The 27237-nt window shown below is 39.9% G+C and overlaps 1 protein-coding gene across 1 annotated transcript in view; it reads right to left on the bottom strand.

The window, feature by feature from the left end:
- Positions 1 to 908: 908 nt before the first annotated feature.
- Positions 909 to 27237, bottom strand: part of TMA16 (translation machinery associated 16 homolog) — an 80927-nt gene continuing 54598 nt past the window's right edge. Inside the window, 3 exon segments of the mRNA XM_089670365.1 lie at positions 909 to 1573; positions 1576 to 1694; positions 4572 to 4614. Coding sequence (XP_089526491.1) covers positions 1524 to 1573; positions 1576 to 1694; positions 4572 to 4614 — 212 coding nt within the window. The 3' untranslated portion in view covers positions 909 to 1523.

Consider the following 27237-nt stretch of genomic DNA (forward strand, 5'->3'; position numbering starts at 1 on the left):
CACACCCAAGCACCGAAAAAAATTTCCTCCAAAATTTTTGAAGCCCCCCAACCCCTACATATACGCACATTTGAATGTATAGACACGTCGGGGGGGGGGTGCCTACACATGAAAAACGTTGACTGCAATACATGTTACCCATCGCTGTGTATGCTGGAGTGAGAGCAATATTTCTGGCACTAGACCTCCTCTGTAATGCTAAACTATTGACCTATAGGGGATTTTTAACGCTTTACCTTGGAAAATATAGGGTACTGAAGTTTGTCGCCATTTCATGGGCACATGCAAATGTAAAGTTTGACATACTGGATAGCTATGTACTCAGTGCAACCTCATCTTTTAAATTTTTCCAAAAAAATGGGTAATGTATTGCTTTGTGTGCCCTCAAATTATCGTTTGTGTATTTTTTACTGAAATCTTACATTTCCCAGACTTTTGCAGTACTATCGTGTGACATAAAACTATCACTATTTTATTCTCTAGGGTGGCTGCTTTATTAAAATATATAATGTTTTGGGGGTTTTATGTAATCTTCAGGCCTAAAATTATCTTTTAAACATACGTGCAAAGGAAAAATGCAAACATAGCAGCAAAAGGGTTAAAACCTTGTTTCTTGGTCTATAGTGTTCTAGATTGTATTCTACTTTATATTATTGTGTTTAATTTGGTCAATAATTATAGATAACCCCATAGGTATAATGGCTCCTCACAAACGTCATGCCTACTCCATCAATAGCTAGTATGCACACTCCAGGAACACACTGTGCGTTTTAATGTCTGAGCACATGAAAGGGAACACACCTCAGTCTGCAAGGTGAACAGTTCACCCAAAAAAAAAAAAAATCAGCAGAGAAGCATGGGAAACTTTACATCATACTGGTCCATGAAAAATGTTTTTGAATAAAATGCAAGTTGAGCAAACTTTTTATTTTTGCATCAGCAAACATTTGTACTTTTTATTTAAGTAAATTGGGCAAATAGACTGTCTGAGACTACAGATTATAAAGTCCCAAATGTAAGAAGTCCTGTCCAGTGTTTGTGTTTCAACAGTGATACTAGTCTTGTTGACAATAAAATATACACCTTCAAATAGAAGACAAAATGCCTAGTTAAATATACAGATTTATATTCAGAAGAAAAATGTTTAAAATTCATGCACAGTCTTTAGTTCAAGATAGCAATTATCTGTAGCACATCAAGTGCGCCTAGCGCTTATTGAAATATGCTCACTCTTCAGTTAATCATCTCACTTGAGACATATAGAGCTGTATTCCATGGAATACCAGAAAAATTATTTTCCCTCTTGGGCCTTGTATAAAGAGCTCCCACCAATCTGGGTTAATAACACCAAAAGATCTTGCAAACATTAGGTATATGAAATTCTGTTAATAACAGTTATGCAAGATGTGACAAATTACAAATAACAATCTACATTTTGCATGCACAGTTTGGAAGATATTGCTTTCTAAGCTGTTTCTTTGTAGTTTTGCCATTTTCATATTTGAATAGTCTCTCGGCACACTTCACTCGCTTCCGCTGTCTGACTCGAGAAAAGATTTGTCTCCATTTTCCAGTTTTCTTCCTCTTTATCGTCGTTGGCTGAAAGATCTTTCTCACTTTTAGGAAGTGAATCACTGACAGAAAATTTGCGCATTTTAATATTTGGCAGCTTCTTTAGATCCAAATCCCATTCTCTGAAAAGTGCAATGAAAGGGAACAATAGGGAAGGGGAGAAAAAAAAAAGTGTTAATTTATCAGAATCGCACAGAGCTGCCCTGAGGAATTCTAGAAGATTGTTCATCAATCAAACATACCTTCAGTGCATACAACTGTACAAGAGGCTAAAGCAGCACAGTAATTTATAAATCATGTAAAGCACAAGTACGTAACATGTATCTCCATTACTGAAAAGTACCTTGTGTACTGGAAATAAAAGGGTAATTTTTTACTGTCTTAGTTAGACAAGACTTAGAAAAGTAAAGTTCAGGTTGAGTACAAATAATAAGCTGTAAAATGTATCTCCATTACTGAAATGTACCTTGTGTGCTGGAAATAAAAAGGTAATTTTTTACTTAGTTGGACAAGACTAAGAAAAGTAAAGTTCAGGTTGAGTACAAATATTAAGCTGTCCATAAGCAGTATGTTCTATATTTTTTTTTTATTTGATTTGTCAGATCAACAAGTTTTGCCAGAAACCATTGCATTTAAATACATACCCACACAATACAAAGCTATCAGTAAAGCCAGAAGATTAGTCAGATAAAATCTGTAACACTGTGTGTAACCAGGTAAACAAACAGCCAATCTGATAAGTGAAAGACCATCTCAAAGAGTAACCAACAGCAACCCATTTGAGTTTTAGAGCATGTGCCAACATGCTTTGTGCTTTTGTGTCCTCAGTTTGAGACAGTTCTGATATCATTCAGAATTCATTGATGCATTCTAACCTGCATTAACATACTTTGAGTGGGTTTTTCATCTGCATAGAATTGCATTGCATTTCAAAACTTATTTAAAGCAAACAAAAACACATCTGCACAAGTCCTTAATGTTGCCAGACAAGTAAAGGAAGAATTATCACCAGCAACTAATGTCTGGTACCTAAGGCATCAAGACAAACCAAAATGAACCACTAATGCTACCCAGCTAATAATACAACTGTGCAAAGTCTCAGTTCAAGGCATTTACCTATTCCTTGACTGCAGTATCATAGCAAGCAACAGCAGAGGACAATACAGAAGGCCAAAGGGTTGGGCTAGAGATGACAGGAGAATCTACAGCTCCTGCTTTGAAAAGTTTCAGGAGTGGCACAGTTATCACTTAAATCAAACTTCACTGAAATTGACATTTTAGACTTAAAAACTGCTTTCCAAAATTGTCAAAACATTGTAATAATTTACAATCAAAAGCAGGATTTGAAAGTTCAAGAACAAACACTGCTAATCTATGATCTCAGAAGAATCATAAAATGTGGTCAATCAACGGATAATGGTTATTAGCTTAGCCAACAAGACCACCACAACATGAAAATGCCATATTTTACAAATAAAACTAATGAATGCTTCAACTAATTACGTAATAGGATGAAATGGCATTCCATATTTTAAATGTCAGTTTTACAGCAATATGCCCTAATGACCTCAGTTTGCAAGTGAAAGAATAATTTCATGGCAGAAGTCTTGTGTGTTTATAATTTGAAAGTCCAAAAGAGAACAAAAAACATTTCTATGTTTCAGTATTCTTTAATTGGTAAAATATCAGGACTCCTGCTTGCTTCATGGTTTAGAAATAATCAACATTAACAAGCAAGGTATTGCTGACTTCCCCTCTTTGTATACCCCTTTCAAGGATCAACAATCCAGTTAGTGAGCTGTGGGTGTTATCAATGTACTTGACTAAATGAGGAGTCAAATTATGCCTTATCCCAGTTTACCCAACAATAAATGAATGCATTTACAAGGCTGAAGGAAGAGATACTGACTTTACAAACAGGGACACGAAGATGTATATATTTCCACCATTGTAATATCATCATAGAACAAATGTAACATTTTCCTCTTTTACCATGTCTCTGTCATATTGTGAAGGACAAGAGTGACACATATGCCATCTGTGCATGACACACAATTTCGAAAGGTGAATCACTGCATTGGGAATGTTCATTAAATCGCATATGGTTACATGAATGGTCTGTACTGTAACAGCAAAATGAAAAAAAAAATGCTAACCCTAGTTTATTACAGGTCGCATTATATTTTAGATTTATAGAATTTGGAAAAACAGTAGTGTTACATTTATTCAGCTAATATATTATGGTAGATACCCAATAACAGAAGTTCCTCAAATAAATCTGCTGGGTTTGTGACTCAAACCTGTAGCCATATGCTACAAAAATTATGCATATGACTACATTGATTTTGGGCTTCTCAATCGGGTCATTGTAAAGATTTGGGGTGAATTTACTTGGCAGCATGTGTGGTAAGGCATGTAACGTGAATAGTCAATCTGAAGTAGTGCTACACTGGGGTGTCTGATACTGTAAAGCAAAGCTGAAATATCAAGGGGGATTAAGGAATGGCAGATAAAGAATTACTAAAGAGAAGTCAGCAGAGGAGCTGTATCGTGAGCACTAAAGAGAAGTATAGGGGTTCATGTGTTTAGGGGAGCAGTGTAGAGGGATATTATGAATCAGGAAAGATGAGTAGAGGGGGACCATAAGAATTGAAAAGACTGAACAGAGAGGAACCATACGAATGTGGAAGAATTCAGAGAAGATTGTGTGCACAGGGGAGAAAATGTGAAGAAGGAACATGTATCTGGTTAAAGTCAGTGGAGAGTGCTTTTGGGAAGACTGGTACCACTTCCCCTCCAGCTAACAGAAATAAGTGGCTCCAAGCCCCTGATATTGCCCAGGGAAGGCAGCACTTTCACTGTGCAGGTAAAGTAATGCGCCTGCTTTCATGGGGATTCATTGTAGAATTGAAGTAATTTAGCAAAAAGGATAAAATCACCCCATCAGGCACTGACAGATAGTAAAACACAGCTGCACAGAACAAAAACTATAAACATACCTAAAAGTTTTTAGATGTTTTGAATTCACAATATCTGGTATCTCTGAAAGAAAAAAATACAAATAAATATAAAAACTTTTGCTCTCAAAACTCTTCTCAGATGACAGTCACAATTAAAATGACAAAATATGTATTACTGTTGGTTAAACAAAAAAAAACAAAAAAAAACAACTTATATACTTCAGTTTACTCAGAGGCCTCAAAACCTCAACCAGAAATGGCTAATGTCTAAACCAGGGTTTTTTCAACCACAGCTCAAGGAGAAGTTCTCAGGGGTTCTACCTTGCATATTTAAAAGTTTAATATGTCATTTGTTTACACTGAAAAAGAGACCTATCCCATTTTTTAACCACTTTTCATTTCTTTGCAAAAATCTATATTTTTGTCCATAAAATTACTTAAAACCCCTAGAACAGTATATACAGTTAGGTCCATATATATTTGGAAACAGGCACAATTTTAGTTTTTCAGGTATTTACCAAAACATATTCAAACTATAGTTATATAATGGATATGTTCTGAAAGTGCACACTCTCAGGTTTAATTTTAGGGTATGTACATCCAAATTGGAGGAAGGGTTTAGGAATTACAGCTCTTAAGAATAGCCATCCCCCTTTTTCAAGGGACCAAAAGTAACTGGACAATTGAATCAAAAGCTGTTTTATGGCCAGGTGTGGGCTACTCCACTGTTATGTCTTTATCAATTAAGCAGGTAAAAGGTCTGGAGTTGATTCTAAGTGTATTTACATTTGGAATATATTGCTGTGAACATACATCATGGGTTCAAAGGAGCTGTCCATGCAAGTGAAAAAGGCCCTTGTAAGGCTTCAAAAACTAAACAAATCCATCAGAGAGATAGTAGCAACATTAGGAGTGGCCAAATCAACAGTTTGGTACATTCTGAGGAAAGAAGAATGCACTGGTGAGCTCAGCAACATAAAAAGGCATGGAATTCCACAAAGGACAACAGTGGTGGATGATCGTGGGATCCTCTATAGTACAGAAAAACCCATTCAAAACATTCAGACAAGTGAAGGACACTCTCCAGGAGGTGGGCATATCATTGTCAAAATCAACAATCAAGAGAAGACTTCATGAGAGCCAATACAGAGGGTTCACCACAAGCTAAAACCATTCATAAGTCTGAAGAATAGAAAAGCCAGATTAGACTCTGCCAAAAAAAAAATCTAAAAAAGCCAGACCAGTTCTGGAAAAGCATTCTTTGGATGGATGAAACTATGATTAATCTGTACCAGAATGACAGGAAGAAAAAAGTGTGGAGAAAGCTTGGGACAGCTCATGATTCAAAGCACACAACATCATCTGTAAAACATGGTGGAGGCAGAGTGATGACATGGGCATACATGGCTTCCAGTGGCACTGGGTCATTGGTGTTTACTGATAATGTGACAGAAGACAGAAGCAGCCGGATGAATTCTGCAGTGTTTATAGATATACTGTCAGCCCAGATACAGCCGAATGCAGCAAGATTGGACAGAGATTCACAGTACAGATGGACAATGATCCAAAACACATTTCAAAAGCAACCCAAGGAGCTTTTGAGGGAAAAGAAGTGGAATATTCTGCAATGGCCGAGTCAATCACCTAATCTCAACCCAATTGAGCATGCCTTTCACTTGCTGAAGGCAAAACTAAAGGCAGAAATACCCACAAAGAACAACTGAAGACAGCTGCAGTTAGAGCCTGGCAAAGCATCAGAAAGGAGGAAAACCAGTCTTTGGTAATGTCCATGGGTTCCAGACTTCAGGTAGTCATTGCCAGTAAAGGATTCTCAGCAAAATATTAAAAATTTACATTTTATTTATGATTATATTCATTTGTCCAATTACATTTGAGACCCTGAAAATGGAGAGACTGTGTATAAAAATGGTTGCAGTTCCTAAAATTTGTACTTGATATTTATGTTCAACCCCTTGAATTAAAGCTGAAAGTCTGCACTTCAAATTAATTTGAATTTTTTCATTTTAATTTACTCTGGTGGCATACAGAGCCAAAAGTATGAAAATTGTGCCCAAATGTATATGGACCTAACTGTATTTTCTGAAAGCAGAGGCCTTATAATAAAAAGATAGTAGTAGCAATTTTTAAAACATTTTTGATATTAGCACGTGTTTATCAAAAGCGTATTTTTAGGAAACAAAAATAAAAATAATAATTTTAGTGCACAGAAGCAAAATATAATCCTCAGATTTTTGGTAAAATATAAAAGATGGGATTGAGGAAATTGAGTAGATACCAAACGTGCTAAGTCTTGAAACTGCGTGTCTGTGATATTGGGAAAAACAATGGTACCCAAAAATCTCCATAGGTGACACTTTAACAGCCTTTACTACTCAGTTTAGAGTTAACCAAGAGTTCTGGTGTGAGAATTTTTGCTTTAACTCTAACGTTCATGGTGATACCTCATATGTGTGGTGCGGCTGCGGTTTACATACACTTGTGCACCCTCGGCAAAGTTCACATTTGTGGGTGTATACAGGTAATTTTTTTTGGTTTTCAATACAATTTATAATAATTTTTGTTACTTTTTTTCTTTGACTTAACTTTTTTGCTATCACAAGGGGTTAGCAAACTTTCGTGACATAATTAGGCAAGTGACAGATACTCTTTATAGAGACATTGGGGGTCTAAAATACCCCAGCATCTCCCCTGCCCTCCAAAGCATCTGCATGAGCGAGTGAATGATGCCTCTGAAACCGGAACAGGCAAAATCATTGTCGCTTCAGTTTTCATTCTATACAGAAGAGATCAAGGCACAGATGCAGCTATCAGCTTGTGCTAAACCCTTCACCCTATGAATGTATGAACCAATAACACTGTTAAAAAGTATAAGTTTACCTTTGGTTTCACAGGTTTTGATGTCATGTTGAAATTCATACAAGCGTGTTGACTCCATTTTATAATAAAGTGAATTTCTTTAAATATAATATGACTTAATAGCTACAGTTCCCCTCTAAAGTGGACCTGAGATCAAAAAGGGCAGTTTTTCTATCTTATAGGAATCATTGAGAAAAGTTAAATGTGCCTATGCCGTACCCTGAAAAATGTCCTGAAAAATAGCAGTGCACTTCTTGTGCCATAACCCTCATAGCTGTGTATCTGCAGAGCAAGTTCATTACATCTATTGCACCATCTAGTGTACTAACACAAACTGGGTTCTGCACCGCAGATTGAATTTTACACTGTGCAACAATACAAAGTGTTATTCTTGATATTGTCATTCAGATATTTACAGCAGTATTCCATTGTGTTTTATATTTTATTGGTGTATGTGTTCTAACAGCATGGCTCGTGGTCCAATGTGATGTTCTATGAAAAAGGAGGTGTGAGATATAAAAAGGAGGATCCTAGGCCTCTGTTTATAGAAAACACTGATAAGGCTAGTGAGAAAGAATGAAAATCTTTTTAGTTGTTTCTGTGCACTAGTACATTAGACAAAAAAGTATGTCTTTAGAATGAAAAATTATTAACCATGGGTTTAATGTGAACTGGCGATTCAAGTTGTCTGAGTCCATTGTGCCTTGTTTGTGGTAAACTTACAAATATAAGAATGGCTCCATGAATACTGAAAAATGACATTTTACTACAAATCACAGCCATTTGGCATCTAAAAGGTGCTAAATATTTTACATGGATATTGAAATATCAAAACAAAGTGCAGCTTTTATTAAAGGCATGGTAATCATTCCCACATGTACCTTATTTTTCACCTACATAAGATGTGCATTGATCATGACTTGTTTTATGGTGTCATTTGTTACTCTGCATGCACAACCTATAGTAGAGTAAGGGCTGGTACACACAGGACAAATATCAGTCGGTTCAACCGAAACTGACCAACATTCGACCCCTGTGTACAGCAGCCTGTCCAACAGCAGCTGGTCTAATGACCGGCTTATATAAAATGGGCATTGTTGGCAAAACGGCATCCAATCAGCGCTTGTATTCTACACACTGCCAGGGAACTGTCCGCAAACCATGCTCTCGACCCCAACCAGAAACATAAGGAGGAAGCAAAAAGGTGGGAGGCCCTAGCTTCTCCTCAAACAGAACCCCCTTCATGTTGGTCACTGCGCACATAGTGTGTCAGCACATCCATGACATAACTATGCAAGCACAGCAAAGTCCGTAGTGGTCTATCCCTGGGGAACTCCTTCAGTCCAGAAGGGAAATAGACCAGTGCCCTTCCCCGAGATTTTTCTGAGTGCATTAAAAAGGAAAAATAGAAGTGAGGTCAGATATCATCAAGCCTGAAGTCTTACTGTAAGCCCCTGGATATACTGCTGGATGAAACTGAGCATCATTTTCCTTCCTTTTCAACATAATGTATGACTGGGTGAGCGGCCCTTTGAGTCTTCTGCTCAGTCTGATAACTTAAATACTGTGAAACTCTGTGCTCAGTGAAATACACCACAAATAAATAAAAGTGATGGGGAAACTGCACTCAAATATACCTGAATACAAGGTAATAAATCTGTTGGAAAAAAAAACACAAGATGGAGATGCCCAGATTGGGAGGGATCACAACAAAAACTATGATCATGACAATGAAATAAGGGCAGCAGGAGATGTGAGGAGAGAAACAAAGAGTACATGCTATATTGAATAAATGCAGGAGTTATATACAGTGCTATACTATATGGTCTGTTTTGTTTCTCTCATGTCTCCTGCTGCCCTCATTTCATTGTTGAGCTGATCGAAGTCTGAGTTGTGATCCATGCAAAGCTATCCATCTCCATCCTTGGGAAACTTCAGTATATGCAAGTGTACATGACCTCGGTTGGTAGAGGTCATGTATTTCTGGTAAGCAGCTTCTGTCTCTTCATTGTGGTTATAGCAACTTTGAAGTACTGATCTGCACAGGCATTTTTTCACTGGGCACATGCTTATTGGACTTTTTTTGCGCCCTCACAAACCTGTATATTTATTCCACTGTCTTTGCAATGTTCACGGTGATGCTTATTTGAGAGCACAAGCTGTTTGTCCCAGGTTGACAATTTAAAAGAGAAGAGTCTGATAACTTGACCTGCAGTTTGACCGTACATTCAAGATGAGATTAGCTGACCTGTACAGCTCACTGATCACACTAATGTGTCAGCTCCCCAAAAATCTCAAACCTTTATTTCTTTAAGGACTACTCCAAGGTAAAGGCTGAGAAAGGCTCATCTGAACATTTTAAGGAACCCCTATTTGTTTACCCACTTGCCCTTCTGAGTATTTACCTACCTTCCTAACCAGGCCATTTTTTGCGTTACAGCGCTGCGTTACTTTAACTGACAATCGCGGCGATCAGTAACTTATAACGGGACTGCGGTGGGAATTCTGACACTGGGGGGAACTGTCTTGGTGTCACTGACATCCCCAGTGACACCAATACAATGATCAGTGCAAAAAAAAAAAAGCACTGACACTGTACTAATGACACTGTGCAGGAAGGGGTTAACATGAGACGCGATCAAAGGGTTAACTGTGTGCTGGGAGTGTTTTACTGGGGGAGGTGTGTTTGTGCTTCACTGTAAGCACACTGCCATCCATTGTCTGGAATTCTTAGTGCAAAATAGTACTGCACTTGTGAGGGTGCCTAGACACTCCTATACCTAAAGCCTCATAGCTGAATATCTACAGTGTGAGATCTCAGGCACTGCTGTCATTGACTGCTAGTCTCAAGATATTTGAAGATGTCATTACTGTGATGTTCATAGCTCTCCTTGCTGAAGGCTCTGACATAAAGAAGTAAAGTCCCATCTCTATCAAGATGGCTGCCCACACATAGAAACCAGTGAAGAAAAAGGCAAAGTCAGCAATGGTCAAATACAAACTGCAAGAAGACCACAGACACAACTGGTGACTAGTCTTTCTGCATTCTGCTTTCAGAGCTCAGTTCCTCTAATTTCATAAATAGGACCTACAAAAGGCACCATAAAGTTTTTGCTCCTACCTTGCCAGTGCATGTTGAGCTAGACACAGCATTGAGGGTGGAGTGTGCATGTGTGCTTTTATATGTGGAAGATTGGGCCTGACACATGGCTACTGTGGTACCATCAGGGAAGAGGCAAGGGTAGAAGACAGCAACTTAAGTTGCAAAAGACCAGCCTTTCCCTAATTTTAGTTGATTAAAGGTTTCCTTTTATATAAATATATCCTGAATATTAATATTGGCTTTTGGTTAGTAAGCATTTTCTCAGGCTTACATCTGAAGCAAACGCTATCTAATAAAGAATGTTAGGATAATATTAATTAAAGGAATTCTGAGTTGTAACAAATCAAAACAAGCAGTGATCCCCTGAAGTGAGGTTTTGTAGCAGAAAGCTTACATTAACGACTCTCTTCTGGGTAATATTGGCTTTTGAGATGAAAACAGATGGATGACTGAATTAACAAGACTTCATGAAAGGTCAGGATAGGAAAACATACTTTGTGAGTCATTTTTTTTTTTTTTTTAACTTTTCACACAAAGAATGTCATTCCATTAAAGGGAAAATAATTCACTTAGCTATAAAAGGAATATTATAGCACAAGTGTAGCAAAATGAGTTATTTGTAACTTTGGGCATTATTCATTTGAAAATACTTTAAATAGTTTAATAAAAGTATATTTTTGACTTAATGTAAAACTTTTCCTGCAGTACAATGAAGCAGAAATAAACCCAAAAGAAAACATTTATTATATTGCAGCTTATCAATTCTTAAATGTGATGGCTGCTTTACTTTCCTTTTTTAGGCTTGCTTTCTTCTATTTTCATCTGGTAATTCAGACAGGAACTTTGCTGTTTTTCCATAAATTCAAGCTCTCCAGCAGAATGTATCAGTTTACAAGGATGTGACAATCCATTTCAACTGACGGGGGAGATTAAAATGATCAGCATTTATTTATTCATGTAAAACCTTTATCCCAAAAGTAAAAAAACGTTCGGTGTAACTGATTATATAGTGTTAACTGAAATTTGACTTCAATTTGTTATAGTATTAAAATCTAGTAATGCTTTTGACACTCCCATCACCCCAGACTGACAATGCTGCTGTCTGCTGTGTCCTGTGCTCATTCCTGCAAAGTGGTGTTTCACGAATACAGGAGGTGTGATACCAGCTAGATCACCAGATGAAAACAGAGGGAAAAAAGCCAAAGAAAAGAAGACTGATGCATTCGCCACAGCTAATGAGTGGGAAGCTGCAATATAATACATTTTTGGTCTGGGGTTTAATACCACTTTAACCACTTGACCTCCAGAGGATTTACCCCCCTTAATGACCAGGCCTCTTTTTGCTACTCGGCGCTGCACTAATTCAACTGATAATTGCGCGGTCATGCAATGCTGCACCCAAACAAAATTTACGTCCTTTTTTTCACACAAATAGAGCTTTCTTTCGGTGTAATTTGATCACCTGTGCGCTTTTTATTTTTCAAGCTATAAACAAAAAAAGCCAAAAATTTTGAAGAAAAACAATATTTTTTACTTTCAGCTATAAAAAATATATAGTAAACTCAAAGTTGGTTATAAATTTAAGCCAAAATGTATTCTGCTACATGTTTTTGGTAAAAAAAATCCCAATAAGTGTATATTGATTGCTTTGTGTGGAAGTTATAGCATCTACAAACTATGGTATAAATACTGCAATTTACGCCATTTTTCTGCTATACAGCACTGCGCTAGTTTAACGGACAATTGCGCGGTCATGCAATATGGTACATAAATTAAATTTACATCCTTTTTTTCCCCACAAATTGAGCTTTCTTTTGGTGGTATTTGATTGCCTGTGCGGTTTTTATTTTTTGTGCTATAAAAAAACCACAATATTTTGGACTTTTTGCTATAAAACATGTCCAGTAAAAAAAAAAATGCAAAAATCAAATTTAGTCATAAATTTCTGCCAAAATGCATTCTGCGACATGTCTTTGCTAAAAAAAAACCCCAATACGTGTAAATTAATTGGCTTACCTGAAAGTTATAGCGTTTACAAATGGCGGGAAAGATATTGGGATTTTTAGTTTTTTCTATACTAATAATGGCGGCGATCAGCGAATTATGGCGGCGATCAGTGACTTATGGCAGCGACCAGCGACTTATGGCAGGACTGCGGCGGACATTCTGACATTGGGGGGTACTGACTTGGGGTCACTGACATCCCCCAAAACACTAATACAGTGATCAGTGCAAAAAAAAAAAACTGACAATGTACTAATAGCACTGGGGAGGAAGGGGTTAACTTTATTTTGCAGGGAAGGGTTATCTGAGTGAGGGGAGTGTTTTACTAGGGGGCGGGGGTGTGTGCTGGACAGGGACAGGCTGATCGAGAGAGAGAAACTCTTCTTTCTCGATCAGCTCGTCCCCGAGCTGTCAGGGAAGTGACAGACAGCACAGCTACTGCAGCTGTGCTGTCTGTCACTGTTTGCCGCCGATCGCCGGGAAACAGCCAATAAAGACCGGCTGTGACCCGGCGACTGACATCCGCGGCGGTGATTGGCGGAACAGATAGGGCGGCGGCGCGCCCCGTTTACAAAACACGCGTTTTAAAACGTGGTTTTGCCTGCCAGTGCCGCCCTGCCGCCGTATTTCTACAGTGGCAGGGCGGCAAGTGGTTAAACACACATTCTGGTACATTGGGTTATGCTGTTGCCTTTAGAAGACTGCATATTGGCAAACAAAACCATACGGACAGCCCACTAAAACCCCTGCAATATATTATGTTTTTGTTTTTGGGTTTAATACTGCCTTAGGAACAAAGAAAAGGGACATATTTCCCTTAATGAACTCCAAGGAAAGGATTATATTATTTTATTTTCTTAATTGTACATTAAGGGATATAACAGAGATTAAAGAACTGCCTGAACAGCCTTATAAAAAGAAAGCTGGTGTCAAGTGAGGCCTGAACATTCACCTAGTAAAACCTAAACAGGTTAAACTGAAGACCAGTTGGCAGTTTTGCCTATGTGAGAAACAGATGCCTGACACAGAAAAGTCCAAGGAGCACTAATTGGTCGGGTAGGCTACTCTTTGATAGGTAAAGGTGGAACTTGCCCTTGAGATCATAGGCTTCAATGATTTGTCAAATCGGATAATAGTAGAACAAGAAGCAGAGTACCCTTTATGGGGATCATCAGGAAAGACAAACAATGTCAGATTGTTGAAAGGGAACTGTAGCCAAGAGAGAGAATTGAACACATCTAGACAATGGAAAGTTAAATTTATAGGATGTTTTGGAGTAGGACAGAGAAATGGTAGGACAATGTCCTGGTTATAGTGATAGGGTGGTCTTCGAAGAAAAAAAAAAAAAAGGAGGCCTTGGGTCTAAAAACAACCTTGTTTTCATGTAGCACAAGAAAGATTTCTTTACAAGTTAAGACAGCCAACCCAGATACACGCCTCACAGAAATAACAGCTACGAGTTAGGGTCTTGTCATTTTTAAAGGGAGCTGAACCACTGTATGAAATCTGATGTGATCCTATGGGATGTTCCAGCAAAACCCAGTAGCTAGCACTCCACTTTTGATATTCCCTACCACAGTCACAGCCATTCTTTTCCCATCTCCCACTGCCAATCTCATTCTGCACATCTTCTCTCCCAACACCTGTATTCAACTACATTGTTACCACAATAATTTCTCTCCCCTACCTCCCTTTCTCAATTTCCTTCACTTCCTCTTCTCTCCCTCTTCAGGCAAATATGAGGACATAAACACTTAATACCATTTCAGTTCATCAATTGGGAAAAAAACACCCCCCCCCCCCCACATCCCCCCAAAAATATATTTTTAATCGCTCAGCAATTGTACAAATCAAATTCATGTAAGTTATACAGATAACTTTTGGTCATTTGGTACATATGTTACCCAGAATCCAATATATTAATTATTATTATTATATAATGTTTTTGTTTTTACCCAATTGAAGAACTGAAATGTTATAGTTTAGTATTTACATTCTGAAATTTGCCTCAAGTTTTAGTATATTAAATTGGTATCTGATTCCATTGGAGATGTCCTAATGCTTTTTTCTAGACCTGATGAAGGAGACATTCAAGGTGGAGAAAGACAGCTGTGTATTTGCTTAAAGATAGGGTAATCAATCTGTTAAAATTTTGTATGAAATACTGTATTTTTTGGATATTATCTGAGGATTTAAATAGTTGGAGGTATTTAACTGGTCAAAAAAAAAAAAAAGGTTTTTCAGTCTGAATATTAGTCATTGTTTTCTGCAATTTACAGGTGTTTTAAAAAGGTTTTTTTTTGTGGCTTTAACAGGTTTGTATTCAGCTTGGAGCCAAAATATACTCTCTAGATGCAACACAACCTAAATTTGGGCCCAGTATACCTCTAAGATGGTTTCAGACAAAGATCCAATCTTGCCATACCAAAGAGATTTTGCTACAATTCTTCACCATATCTTTGAAGGCAATGCAATGATTATTCATATTGTTAGATAAAGGGGGATGGGAAGATATTGTCTTGCAAATTCGTAGAAAACTCTTATTCTAGTTGTTGCATTCAAATATTCAGTTATTTCCTAATGCCATGGTATCAATATTAGGCAATTTTCCTTTCAAGAATACCATCTGCTTTCATATTCATGGGGTCCTTGAGCCTAGGTTCACACTGTGAACAGCATGTGAATCGCACAGAAACCGCATTGCATTCCTGTACAAATCACATGGGATTCTGTCCAGTGTGATTTGATTCCATTAATTTAGAATGGCTCAAATCGCATCATATCAAAAAGGTGCAAGGAGCTTTTTTTATTGGCACTGGAACCAGATCGAAAGGGTGCTTATATCCATGCGTTCTGGTTCAGACAAATGTTCTGCGTCTGTGACCTGCTTTTGGGATGTCGTTAACTTTCCAATGACACCTGCAGCAGATTGCAGAACACAGTGTGCTATGCGCACAGGAATCGCTGCGTTTCCTGCACCACACCAGTGTGAACTCGGGCTTAAGGGTTTCCCTTGTCAAAAGGTAAGATTTCTTTGACATCTTAAAGACTAATCATTCTTAAACATCCTGACCCAAATCCCACAAACTTAGGCTCAAAGTGGTAGCAACATTCGTATGATTTTTGGCATAAATGTTTTTTCTATGTGGAAATTACACTGTTTAGACATAAAGATCTAATTTTTTTTGTACTGGATTAACTGTTTTGTGAACCTTCCAAACCTACTTTTTCTTGTTAATAGGTGTTTACATAGCCTTTAACGGCTGCCTGGAAAGATAGAATATGTTTTGTATATTATTTTATTCTGTTCTCCCATTGAATTTGAATAATATTGACTACAAACAGCATTTATTTAATGAAGACTGATATTAGAAAAAGGCAACATCTTAGATTTTATATATGAATTTAGCCCCTACCTTGTGAAATAAAGAAGAAGACACAAATTTAAGAAGATCCCAAATAAATCATCCAAGAAAGGAAGGCATACCCTCATGCCTAATTCCTCTAGGTGAGCTGCTGCATTGCTAGAAAAGTCCATTACAGAAGATAGAGGAACCAACAAATAGGCATAACAGACCCACTTTCATCCAATTTATAATAAACTTCCAGAGACCAGAATTGGATTCATATGGGAAAGTAAATGCCCCAAATAAAGGGTGGGGGAGCAAGAGACAACAGAGGATCATGCTGGATGTAGCGTTGGTCAATATGCCTTGGTGGGGTTTATATCACCAAGGTCTACACCTGGGTCTTGAAGACCGGGTTTATGAGCCCAGGCTGAATTACCTTAGTGCAGAGTGAATCACTGCAGAGATCCCTTTCCTGTTTGTATTCATAATAATGAAAGACTGGCAGCTCCCTTGCAATGACATTTACACATGATGATTGTGTTTGTGCTCTACCAAACCTGCTTACAGCAAACCACCGTGAAACGCAGATAAGTTTGTGCTCATCTGTTTCTGACCTATGTTGTGTGTGCTGTCATGGCATTAGGAGAAAGTAATTTATAATTTAAATGTTTTAAACAACTATGTTGTTACAAGTAGCCACTGTTATTTCTTAACCTCTTGCCGTCCGCCTGCTGTTTATAAACGGCAGGGCGGTGGCAGTCCAGGGTCGGGTTGCTGCTCATAAACGGCACCCGCCTTTTCTAGCTGTGCGCGCTCCCTGGGAGCGCGCACCACCGCAATCCGGTGCCCGCTGTGTCCTCTGGACACAGTGAAACACCGATCGTCGGACGGGACCTCTGTACGAGGTCCCGATCATGTGATCACTGATTGACGAATCAGTGATCACATGCAAAGTAGTAAGCAAGATGTCACTTGTGACATCATTGCTTAATCTGTGTGAAATCTGTGAATGACCACAGAGGTCACATGGTACAAGGCTATTCACAACAGCCTTGTACCATGTGACAAGCTGTGACCACTCACAGCTCACTCAGTAATTCTCAATGACTGCAAGAATGCAGACAGAGAGAAAGAGAAATGATTGCTTTTACATCCTATATGGGTGTAAAAGCAATCAGTGTAAAAAAAAAAAAAAAAAAAAAAAAATCTTCATCACCCCCCACAAGTATTACAGTGTCACCATGGTGACATTGTACTGCTAGGGTGACAGTATGTAAAAAAAAAAAAATAAAAAAAAAATAATATAAAAAAAAAAAATAAAATGTAAAAAAAAATGTTTAAAAATTATAATTTTTGGTTATAAACTAATTTGGATTTTTTTTTTACTAAAAAAATAACGGAATAAATTTTGGCCAAGATTTATTATGAAATATTATTTATTTGCAAAATTTTATTAACTTGTTGCCGACCGCAGATAGCCGAATGACGGCTGCACTGCGGCCGGCCAGTTCTGAGTGGACGTCATATGACGTCCCCCCAGAACGCGCTCTCCTGCGCGCCCCAGGGGGCGCGCACCCGGCGATCTCCGTGATCGCTGTGTCCTACGGACACAGCTGATCACGTGATGTGGTAAAAGGCCAATCACAGCGGCCTTTTACCACCTGATCAGCGGTGTCCAATGACACGCAGATCAGGGGGAAATGAAAGTGCCGATTCTCGGCTGCACTTTCCTCACGCTGTCAGATCGTGAGGAAAGTACTGCCGAGAACCGGCAGTTGTCACAGCGGGGATTGGCACCGATCATCAGGGCACTGATGATCAGTGCCCTGATGATCGGTGCCCAGCAGTACCACCCGCAAGTTCCGCCCACCTGTGCCCAGCAGTGCGCCCACTAGCTCCGCCCACCTGTGCCCAGCAGTGCACCCACCTGTGCCACTCTGCAATGTCACACACCTGTGCCCAGAAGTGCCACCTACCTGTGCCCAGCAGTGCCACCCACCTGTGCCCACCCACCTGTGCCCACCAGTGCCACCCACCTGTGCCCACCAGTGCCACCCACCTGTGCCCACCCACCAGTGCTGCCCACCAGTGCCACCCACCAGTGCAGCCCAGCAGTGCTGCCAGTCAGTGCCGCCAGTCAGTGCCCAGCGGTTGTGCCAGTCAGTGCCCAGCAGTGATGCCAGTCAGTGCCGTCTATCAGTACCCATCATCAGTGTCACCTATCAGTGCCGCCTATCAGTGCTGCATATTAGTGCCGCCTATCCGTGACAACTCATTAGTGCTGTCTATCAGTGCCGCCTATCCGTGCCACCTCATTAGTACTGCCTATCAGTGCCCATCAGTGCCGCCTATCAGTGCCCATCAGTGCTGCCTCATCAACGCAAATCAGTGAAGGAGAAAAATTACCTGTTTGAAAAATTTTATAATAGAAACAAAGAAACTTTTTTTTTTTCTTCAAATTTTTGGCAATTTTTTATTTATAGCGCAAAAAGTAAAGCGCCCAGTGGCGATTAAATACCACCAAAAGAAAGCTCTATTTGTGAGAAAAAAAATTATCAAAATTTCATATGGATACAATGTTGCATGACCGCGCAATTGTCAATCAAAGTGCGGCAGCGCTGAAAGCTGAAAATTGGCCTGGTAAATAAGGGGGTATAAGTGCCTGGTAGGCAAGTGGTTAAAAAAAAAAACACTTTTTTTCAAAATTTTTGGACTTTTTCATTTACATAGTAAAAAAAATAAAAATCCCAGCGGTGAATAAATACCACCAAAATAAAGCTTTATCTGTCTCAAAAAAATGGTAAAAAATTCATATGGGTACAGTATTGCATGACCGCGCAATTGTCATTCAAAGTGTGATAGCGCTGAAAGCTAAAAATTGCCCTGGACAGGAAGGGGTAAAAGTGTCCGGACAGGAAGTGGTTAAAACTGCTATACAATTTAATGCAATATGGTAATCTGGAGGGAGCTGTAAAGGAATTATGGTCCTGATGAAAATATGCATGAATTCTGAATCATTTTAGGTCCGTTTACATCAATTTGTACATCCGTCTTTAATTCAATTTACATCAGTATACATCCATTATTTACAGATCTGTTTTTTAAATTGTTAAAGAAAGAAAAATCATATATGGACAAAAAGTATAAACATTAAAATACATTTAGAGAAGGTAGCGCTGCTCCACATAGGCTCAACACTCCCACACTCCACAATCCTTCAGCACGTGTGCTAGCTCAGTTTGCACACCTGTGCTGTAGATCATAGGAAAGTCTGGGAGGCTGCACCACAGCACATATCCACTTTACTGTATAGGAAAGCAGCTGAAAAACACCATACTGCATGCCAGTGGGGGAAAAAAAAAAGATTTATGCGTATCATGCTAACCTCAGCGCTTAATCATAACCCACAACCGGAATGATGCAAAAGTCTATACAAAGGGAAGTATAGCCCAATTATCAGTAGCAGCTGTTGCCATATTAACCCTTGCGGCCACACCACCCTTCTTTTCCCCCACTGGCATACAGTATGGTGTTTTTAAGCTGCGTTTCTATACAATAAAGTGAATATGTGCTTTAGGGCGGCCTCCCGGACTTTCCATTAAAATATATTTCCTGACTAAAATCAGACATAAACAGAAGTAAACAGATGACATCCATTCACACCCATAGAAAAGTGAAGTGAACTTCTGCGCCTACTATAGAATATAAATAAACAAACGAATAGGTGCTGCTGCTGACACCAATTGTGTTCCCACAATATCAACTAAATAAGTAATTTAATTAAAGGTGATGTAGCGCTGCTAATGAACATCAATCAGTACTAATAAACAATACAGGTGAATAAACTGTGTTCATAATCACAATGTGAATAAATAAATATAAATAAATGAATGTGAATAAAGATACTAAAGTGCTTTCAATAAATGAGTTCATAAGTTTCCAAATATCACATGATCCAACACTGTGACTGCAATTCTGTGGTGAATGTGAATTTTCATGCTAATAAAACAAACAGTGCCACTCCATGCTCACAGAACTCTCACCTCAAAGGCACGTAAAAACGTTAATAATATGACATCTCCACACATCCAGATCTTGTGATATCTCCTTAGTCCATTCCTCCTACCATATAATGGATACTTTTAAGATGGTAATAAAATCCTCAGTGGATACCAGTCACCTCCAATGCATGTAACACTTGCATGTATTTAATAATACATCTCCATAAATCCTGAACTCACAACATCTTATTTAGCCACTAGAGGGCTATCCACTCCTCCTCCCATATAATGGATAATAATAGGTAATAATGGAAATCCTCTGTTCCACCAGATGCCAGTAACTCACCCAAATGAAAGAATGCCTAATATAGTGTAGTAAGTCAGTAAAAAAACGATATTTAATAAAATCACACTTACATAGTATAATAAAATGACAAGCGCTTTAAAACAACCATGGATCCTCTCACTTCCTCAAAAACTGCCCCAGCCCACACCCTACATCACCGTCACGTGATTCTCTGATGATCTGACTTGCAATAGGCATGCCATCAAAGTCAAAGGCGGTAACGCAGGGTGATAGACTAGACCCTAGGACAGGCGTTTCTCCTGAAGAAGCAACCACCAGGCAGCATCCTCGACCAGCTGCACCCCGTCACGGCACCCAGATCAGTCTGGAGCTACTGAAATGACCGAAACCCATTCAGTCACTATCCTCCGAGCCTGCGCAGCAGGCGAGGGAGCAGCTTAAGAGGAAGAAAAGAGAAAATGAGAAGATACTGGTCCTACAATGCCACCAGCGCACCCAATGAATTCACCAGGAGGTCCTGCCCTCGCCAAAAACTGTGCCACCAACCAGTTGAGGACACTGCCAAAAGAGGCATGTCCAGGGCTATGCTCGATGCCAGGAATGAGGAAACCAGAACGTTCCGATCCACCCAACACCAAAAGCAGGAAGCCTCCAGCACCGCTGCCATTAGTGTCACCTTGGTAGTGGACAAAGGCCACAGTGATCTCAATGTCTGTTAGGATCCTGAGTGGGAGCCCCCGTAGAAGGGTCGTCCAGTGCTCCAGAGACAACCTGATCCCTCGCAGTTCCAGGACATTGCTGGCATGATGCACTCCTGCAGAGAGCAATGGCCTTATGCCAATCTCGAACCCAGGATTCCTCGCCAGCCAGCCAGGCTGCCATCCGTCATGACAACCACCCAGCAGAGGGAAAGAAAGGACTTCCTGGCTTGCAGGACATGGGCCCAGAATCACCATAGGAGGAAGACCCTCACTGATCGTTCCAGATGATCTGGATGTCCAAGGAGGCTGTAGATTAATTCCAATGGGACAAGAGTTCCTTCTGCAGAATACACCTGTGGAACTGCGCAGACAGAACCGCCTCAACGGAGGGCCCCATAAGACCCAGAGCCTGCATGCAAGACTGCATGGAGGACTGCTCATGAAATAAGAGCAGTGGGGTCACAGCCCAAAGCATCTGGAGCAGTCCAGCACGAGAAACACCCTTTCTTACACCGAGTCAAGAATTCAGCCTAGATACTCCATTACCCTGGTCGGGGACGGACTGCTAGAGGTTCAGGAGTCATCTGAAGACCTGCAGGAAGAGCATCCCCAAAGAATCAGTCATGGCAATCCCCCAGCATCACAGCAATGCTAGAACTGGAGCCAGCACCCTGGAGAACCCACGGGGAGTCAAGGTTAGCCCAAAAGGAAAAACCACAATCGATAGTGTGTGTCCCCAACTGCAAGCGTAGAAACTGCCGATGTCCCTCGCCTATGGGAATGTGCCGGTATTCATCCTTGATGGAAACCCTAAACCAGCAGAAAGCAGTTCAGGGCCTTCTGGTCCAAGAGCAGACAATACCCATCCCTTTTTTCGATACCATAAACAAAATGGAATAAAGCCCTCAGAGCCCAGCCAGCTCAGATAGTGTGACCAGCACCCCCTGGCGAAGTAGGGCAGAAGATGAAAATCAGAGGAAAAGAGATTCTCTGGTGGAATGAAATGCTATTTCCTGCCAGACACCACCAGTTTGCAAACCTACTTGTGTGGCATAGGGGAGGTCCATGGACCTGAAAATTAGCAAAGAAGACCCCCTACTCTGGGACAGGTGGGACAAACCTTCATGCAGAGACAGACGTATCTGTGGGCTAGGTGGACTTATAGGTTCAAGAACGCTTGGCCCCATTTGCAGGGGCCTGAAAGAGCTTGGAGGCACTTGTTAGAAAAGCCAGAGGAGAGAATGGGTCTTCCATGAGCATTGCAGGAGGCTCCAGGGCCCCGAAAGGAAGGTACCCTTGCTACCCAGAAAATGCTTGAGGATGTAGTCCAAGGTACCCCTGAAAAGACAAACTCCCGGGAAGGGCAGGTTCCACAAGGCTTTCAGAAGTCTGGGCAGCAGCCCAGAATTTGAGCCAAAACACCCACCAAAGCCCCACTGCCAAAATGGCAAGCTCGCAAGAAGCAGAGCAACAGCCATAGGATGCAACATATACTTCTTCAGGCCCAGAACCAAACAGTCCTCTAGATCTGCCTGCACCTGATTCGCATGTCCGCTTGCAAACATGCTATAGAAGCTTGGCCCATATGGTAAGCGTCTGAAACAACAGGGCCATGGCCAACACAGGCTGTAATGCCAACCCGCAAAGATAAACATATAGCAGATAACCGGGAGGAGAAGAACCCTGCAGGGCCAACCACCCAAGGGAGAACCTGTACCCATGCATGCCTGGGTGTGGGGACAGCTACTTACCGATCCACAGGGGATGCAGGTAACACTTCTGTGACACGGACTATAGGTATTCAGTAATATTTGTGTCCCTGCAAGACGTTTAACTCACTGGTGTCGTGACGCTTTGTCGTGCCCGACCCAGTGCTTAGCTAAAGATCTGCGTGCTTGTTGGCCAGACTGGGGCGAACACTGGATCTAGATTTTCCAGCCAATCGCCCAGCCCAGATGTTGACTGTAAAAAGAAAATGCTATTGAAACTAAGGTCCCAGCAAGGTGCTAGTTCCTACTCCTTACACTAGGCAGAAAAAAAACTGGATTGCCTATATCAGAGAGTATGTTTTATACCAGTTAGGACTGCCTATAGGCAGTGCTGTGTTTCTTTTTTGCCTAGTGTCCTAAACCTGTAGGTGGCGATAGAACTCTATGGTCAAGACTCAGAAGAGCTCTGTCTGTCAATGAAAGTAAGAGAAATATTGTTTTTTTTTGTTTATACAGTATAATTTTTGTTTCGTTCTACAGAATAATTAAAAATAAAAAAAACCCAATGGTGGTCAAATACCACCAAAAGAAATGTCTATTTGTGTGAAAAAAATATAAATTTTATTTGGGAAAAGCATTTCATAACCGCACAATTTGCAGTTAAATTGGCACATTGCTAAATAGCAAAAAGTGGCCTGGTAATGAAGAGGCGAAAACCTTCCGGAGCTTAAGTGGTTAAAGTGTCATTAAACCCACATCATTAAAAGCTCAATAAATGCTGTTTATACTCACTCATTCACTATAGGATTTGTTTTCTGTATGCTGCAAAAAACCTGGTTGATCCTGCTATTCTCAGTCTACCCCTCCTGTTCAATGCCCCCACTGTAGTTGTGGATTCTGCAGAGCAGTGTTGGCAACCAGTGCACATGCTCAGTTTTCAGTGTATTTCCACCCTGATCATTTCCTCCCTATCATAACTGAGCGGCTCATGTGACTTTAGAGGTACACATATTGGCATATACACAGTGGTAAATGACAGCCCATTCCCTCCCTCCTCCATGCTCACTAACCAGATAAACACATTGGGGGTGGGATATTACATTTTGATTGATGGAGGAGTCACCCCCCTGTTATTCTAAGACACAGGCTGGAGCAGGACACAAAATCAGCCCACACCATGTTCTTGCCAAAAAATGATAGAGTTGATTGCAAATATATATATTTGTATGACAATTTAAAACAATTTATTGAGATTATTTATATTTACTCTGTATCCCAAATGCTTTTTTTTATTTAGAACATGTGACCAGCAATAGAGGACTAGAAGCTCCTCCTGTACCATTTTCCTGCAGATTGGGAAAGAGCTGGGCCATGTGACAGCTGTATAACAATTAGGAAAAAAAGGAACTTAGATTTTTTTTTTCTTTTTTCATAAAAATAACTGCAGTGCCATCATCTATGTACGGAAAGAGATAATGTAAATTAAAAATAGTGTGTGTTTAATATCACTTGAAAGATTTGGTCACAAAGAACATACTGTGACACCACACTTAAAAGAAAGATATGCAGTATGCCATGATTACCACTAACTGTAAATAATAGTTGCCCAGATGTTATGATGATCTTCTGGCTCCAATACTTTCTAAGTGCACTGCAAGAACACCTGAGCTGCATAGCTGTTTCAATTCAATGGACTCAAAAGTATTAAAGAATTAACATGGCATTTTAGGCAATAAGCATTGACAGAAGGAGGTCTGTAGAGGTAAACGATTATTCTATTGAAATTATTCCTTTAAAAGTAAGTTGGGCAAACAGAACATACGGTACATATAAAACATTTTTACTTTGAAAATGTTTTGTATCGTAACTCTGTGCAGCTGCTTCTGCCATACTGTATATTAAGTAACAGTACTTATTTAGCTCTTTCAGCTTCTTGTGTCACCTGCTGGTTTATTATACAAAGAGTAGGCATCATTTATACTGCCAAACTAATTTCCAACAGGGAAAAATAACACAGGAAATGACAAACCTGAAGTTTTTGCCACTAGCCAGATTATAAATTGTGGCCAAGCTGTGTGATATACAAATCATGTTTTAAGAGGACCTGAATTGTGAAAGATGTGCCCAAAAAATGCATTTCCCCATACAGCTGATCTTTTTTCCATATTAATGATATACCTTGCCCTGTTCAGTACTGTGCGGAGATGACCATCTTGGCAGAGGAGCACAGATTTGCTTCTTCATGCCAGAGCTGCATTTCTGATTACTGATACAATGATTGATGAAGTAATATTCAAGAAGCAGCAGGAACTGTGAAGGAAGCAGATCCACATAACAAATGAAGCAAAAGCAGGGAGAACATGCACTACAGTTGCTCAGGTTCTTCTCCAGCAACAAAAAGTAAGCAGCATAGCAGTAATATCACCAAATTTCAAGCAGAAGCAGCAGTACCATAGATGATCTTCACACTGCAGATATACAGCTATTGGGCTATGGAGCATGAGTGCCTAGGCAGTCACATGTCAGGAAGAGCACTGCTATTTTTCAGGAGCAATTCAAGGAAAAGGTAATTGGTTAGGTACAACTAACATTTCTAGATGCTTCCTATAGGGTAGGAAATCATATTTTTTTTTTTCGTTCAGGACCACGCTATTAGAATTAGAAATCTTCATTTCAGTTAAAATGCACCATCTACACTGTGTTCCAAATTATTATGCAAATGATATTTTTCTCATTTACCTAGATAATTGATGTAAATAACAGTCAGCATAATTCTCATGTTATCAACTATTAAGAGTACAATTCAAATTTTATTGAACAAACCTCCTAATGATAACAGTATTTTTGTTAAACATAAAAAAACTTATAATGCACTGTTCCAAATTATTACGCACAGTAAGTTTCAAAACACTTTATAGGTTGTAAAGAACTGAAAATTGTCATTTGTTGTGTTTTCAGCATATTTACTGAAATCAAAAGCTATTTCAATCAAACTTTTAACAACATTTTAACTTTTTAAACATTTTACCAGGTCACGTTACATTGTAAGCAGCTTCACAAGTCTTGCATCCATTGAACTTGTGAGTTTTTGGACAGTTTCTGCTTGAATTTGTTTGCAAGATGTCAGAATAGCCTCCCATAGCTGCTGTTTGGATGTAAACTGCCTCCCACCCTCATAGATCTTTTGCTTGAGGATGCTCCAAAGGTTCTCAATAGGATTGAGGTCACGGGAGGATAAAGGCCACACCATGACTTTCTTTCCTTTTATCCTCATAGCAGCCATTGATGCAGAGGTATTCTTTGCAGCATGAGATGGTGCATTGTCATGAATGAAGATGATTTTATTACAGAAAGCATAGTTCTTCCTTCTGTACCAGGGAAGAAAGTGGTCAGTCATAAACTCCACATACTTTGCAGAGGTCATCTTTACACCTTCGGGGGCCCTAAAGGCCATGCAAGCTCTATTCCCATGATTCCGGCCCAAAACATGACTCCACCACCGCCTTGCTGACATTGCAGCCTTGTTGAACATGGTGGCCGTCCACCAACCATCCACTACTCTATCCATCTGGACCATCCAGGCTTGCATGGCACTCATCAGTAAACAGGACTGTTTGAAAATTAGTCTTCATGTATTTTTCTGCCCAATGCAGCCGTTTCTGCTAGTGAGCATTGGTTAGTGGTGGCCAAATAGAAGGTTTATGCACAGTTGCAAGACTCTGGAGGACTCAACACCTTGATGTCCGTGGGACTCCAGAGGCACCAGCAGCTTCAAATATCTGTTTGCTGCTATGTAATGGTATTTTAGCAGCTGCTCTCTTGATCCGATGCATGGATCTGGCAGAAATCTTCCTCAATGTGCCTTTATCTGCACAAACCTGTCTGTGCTCTGAATCAGCCACAATCTCTTAATAGTGCGATGATCACGCTTAAGTTTTCGTGAAATATCTAATGTTTCCATACCTCGTCCAAGGCATTGAACTATTTCACTCTTTTCAGCAGCAGAGAGATGCTTTTTTCCCCCCCATATTGCTTGAAAATGGTGCTCTGCTTAATCTAATTATCACAGGTGTCCGAGATTGTTTTCTGTAATCAAAAGAGCCCTGACACACAATGCCATCAATGAGTTAAACTGAAAAACAATATATTTAATCTTTGTGACACTTAAATAGAATTTGCATAATAATTTGGAATGCGGTGTATGTATTCAGTCTTTGCCTTGCATTCCACTCTAAGAGAAAAAGTAAAGGATATAGTGATACACTGATATCGGCTGCCAAAAACTATCGGCCAAAAATAGGGTTATTGGTGTTTTGCTGATTGAAAAAAAAAAGAAAGTGCAGATAATGCTGTTTTTTTTTTTTTTAAAGGATGAGCTCACCTTTCATAACATGTTACACCCATATTCAGGGTGTAACATGTTATGAAAGGAGCAGCCTCTGCTCCCCCCGCTGTGACAGCTCTCAGGGGATCTTCTCCTCCTGCTAGCTGTCACTTATTCATGCCTTAGCGGCTATTGGCTTGTAGTTCTCAATGAACTACCACGGTGCTGTGAGTGCTGTGGTAGTTCATTGCTTCTTCCTGTCAGAGAATATCGGCTTGCTCCTTTGGGATGTATGGGCAAGCAGATTAACTGACAGGTCTGCAGGAGTC

Source organism: Staurois parvus, unplaced genomic scaffold, assembly GCF_062004578.1.
Source record: "Staurois parvus isolate SC_StPar_1 unplaced genomic scaffold, SC_StPar_1.0 ptg000090l, whole genome shotgun sequence".
Taxonomy (NCBI): Eukaryota; Metazoa; Chordata; class Amphibia; order Anura; family Ranidae; genus Staurois; species Staurois parvus.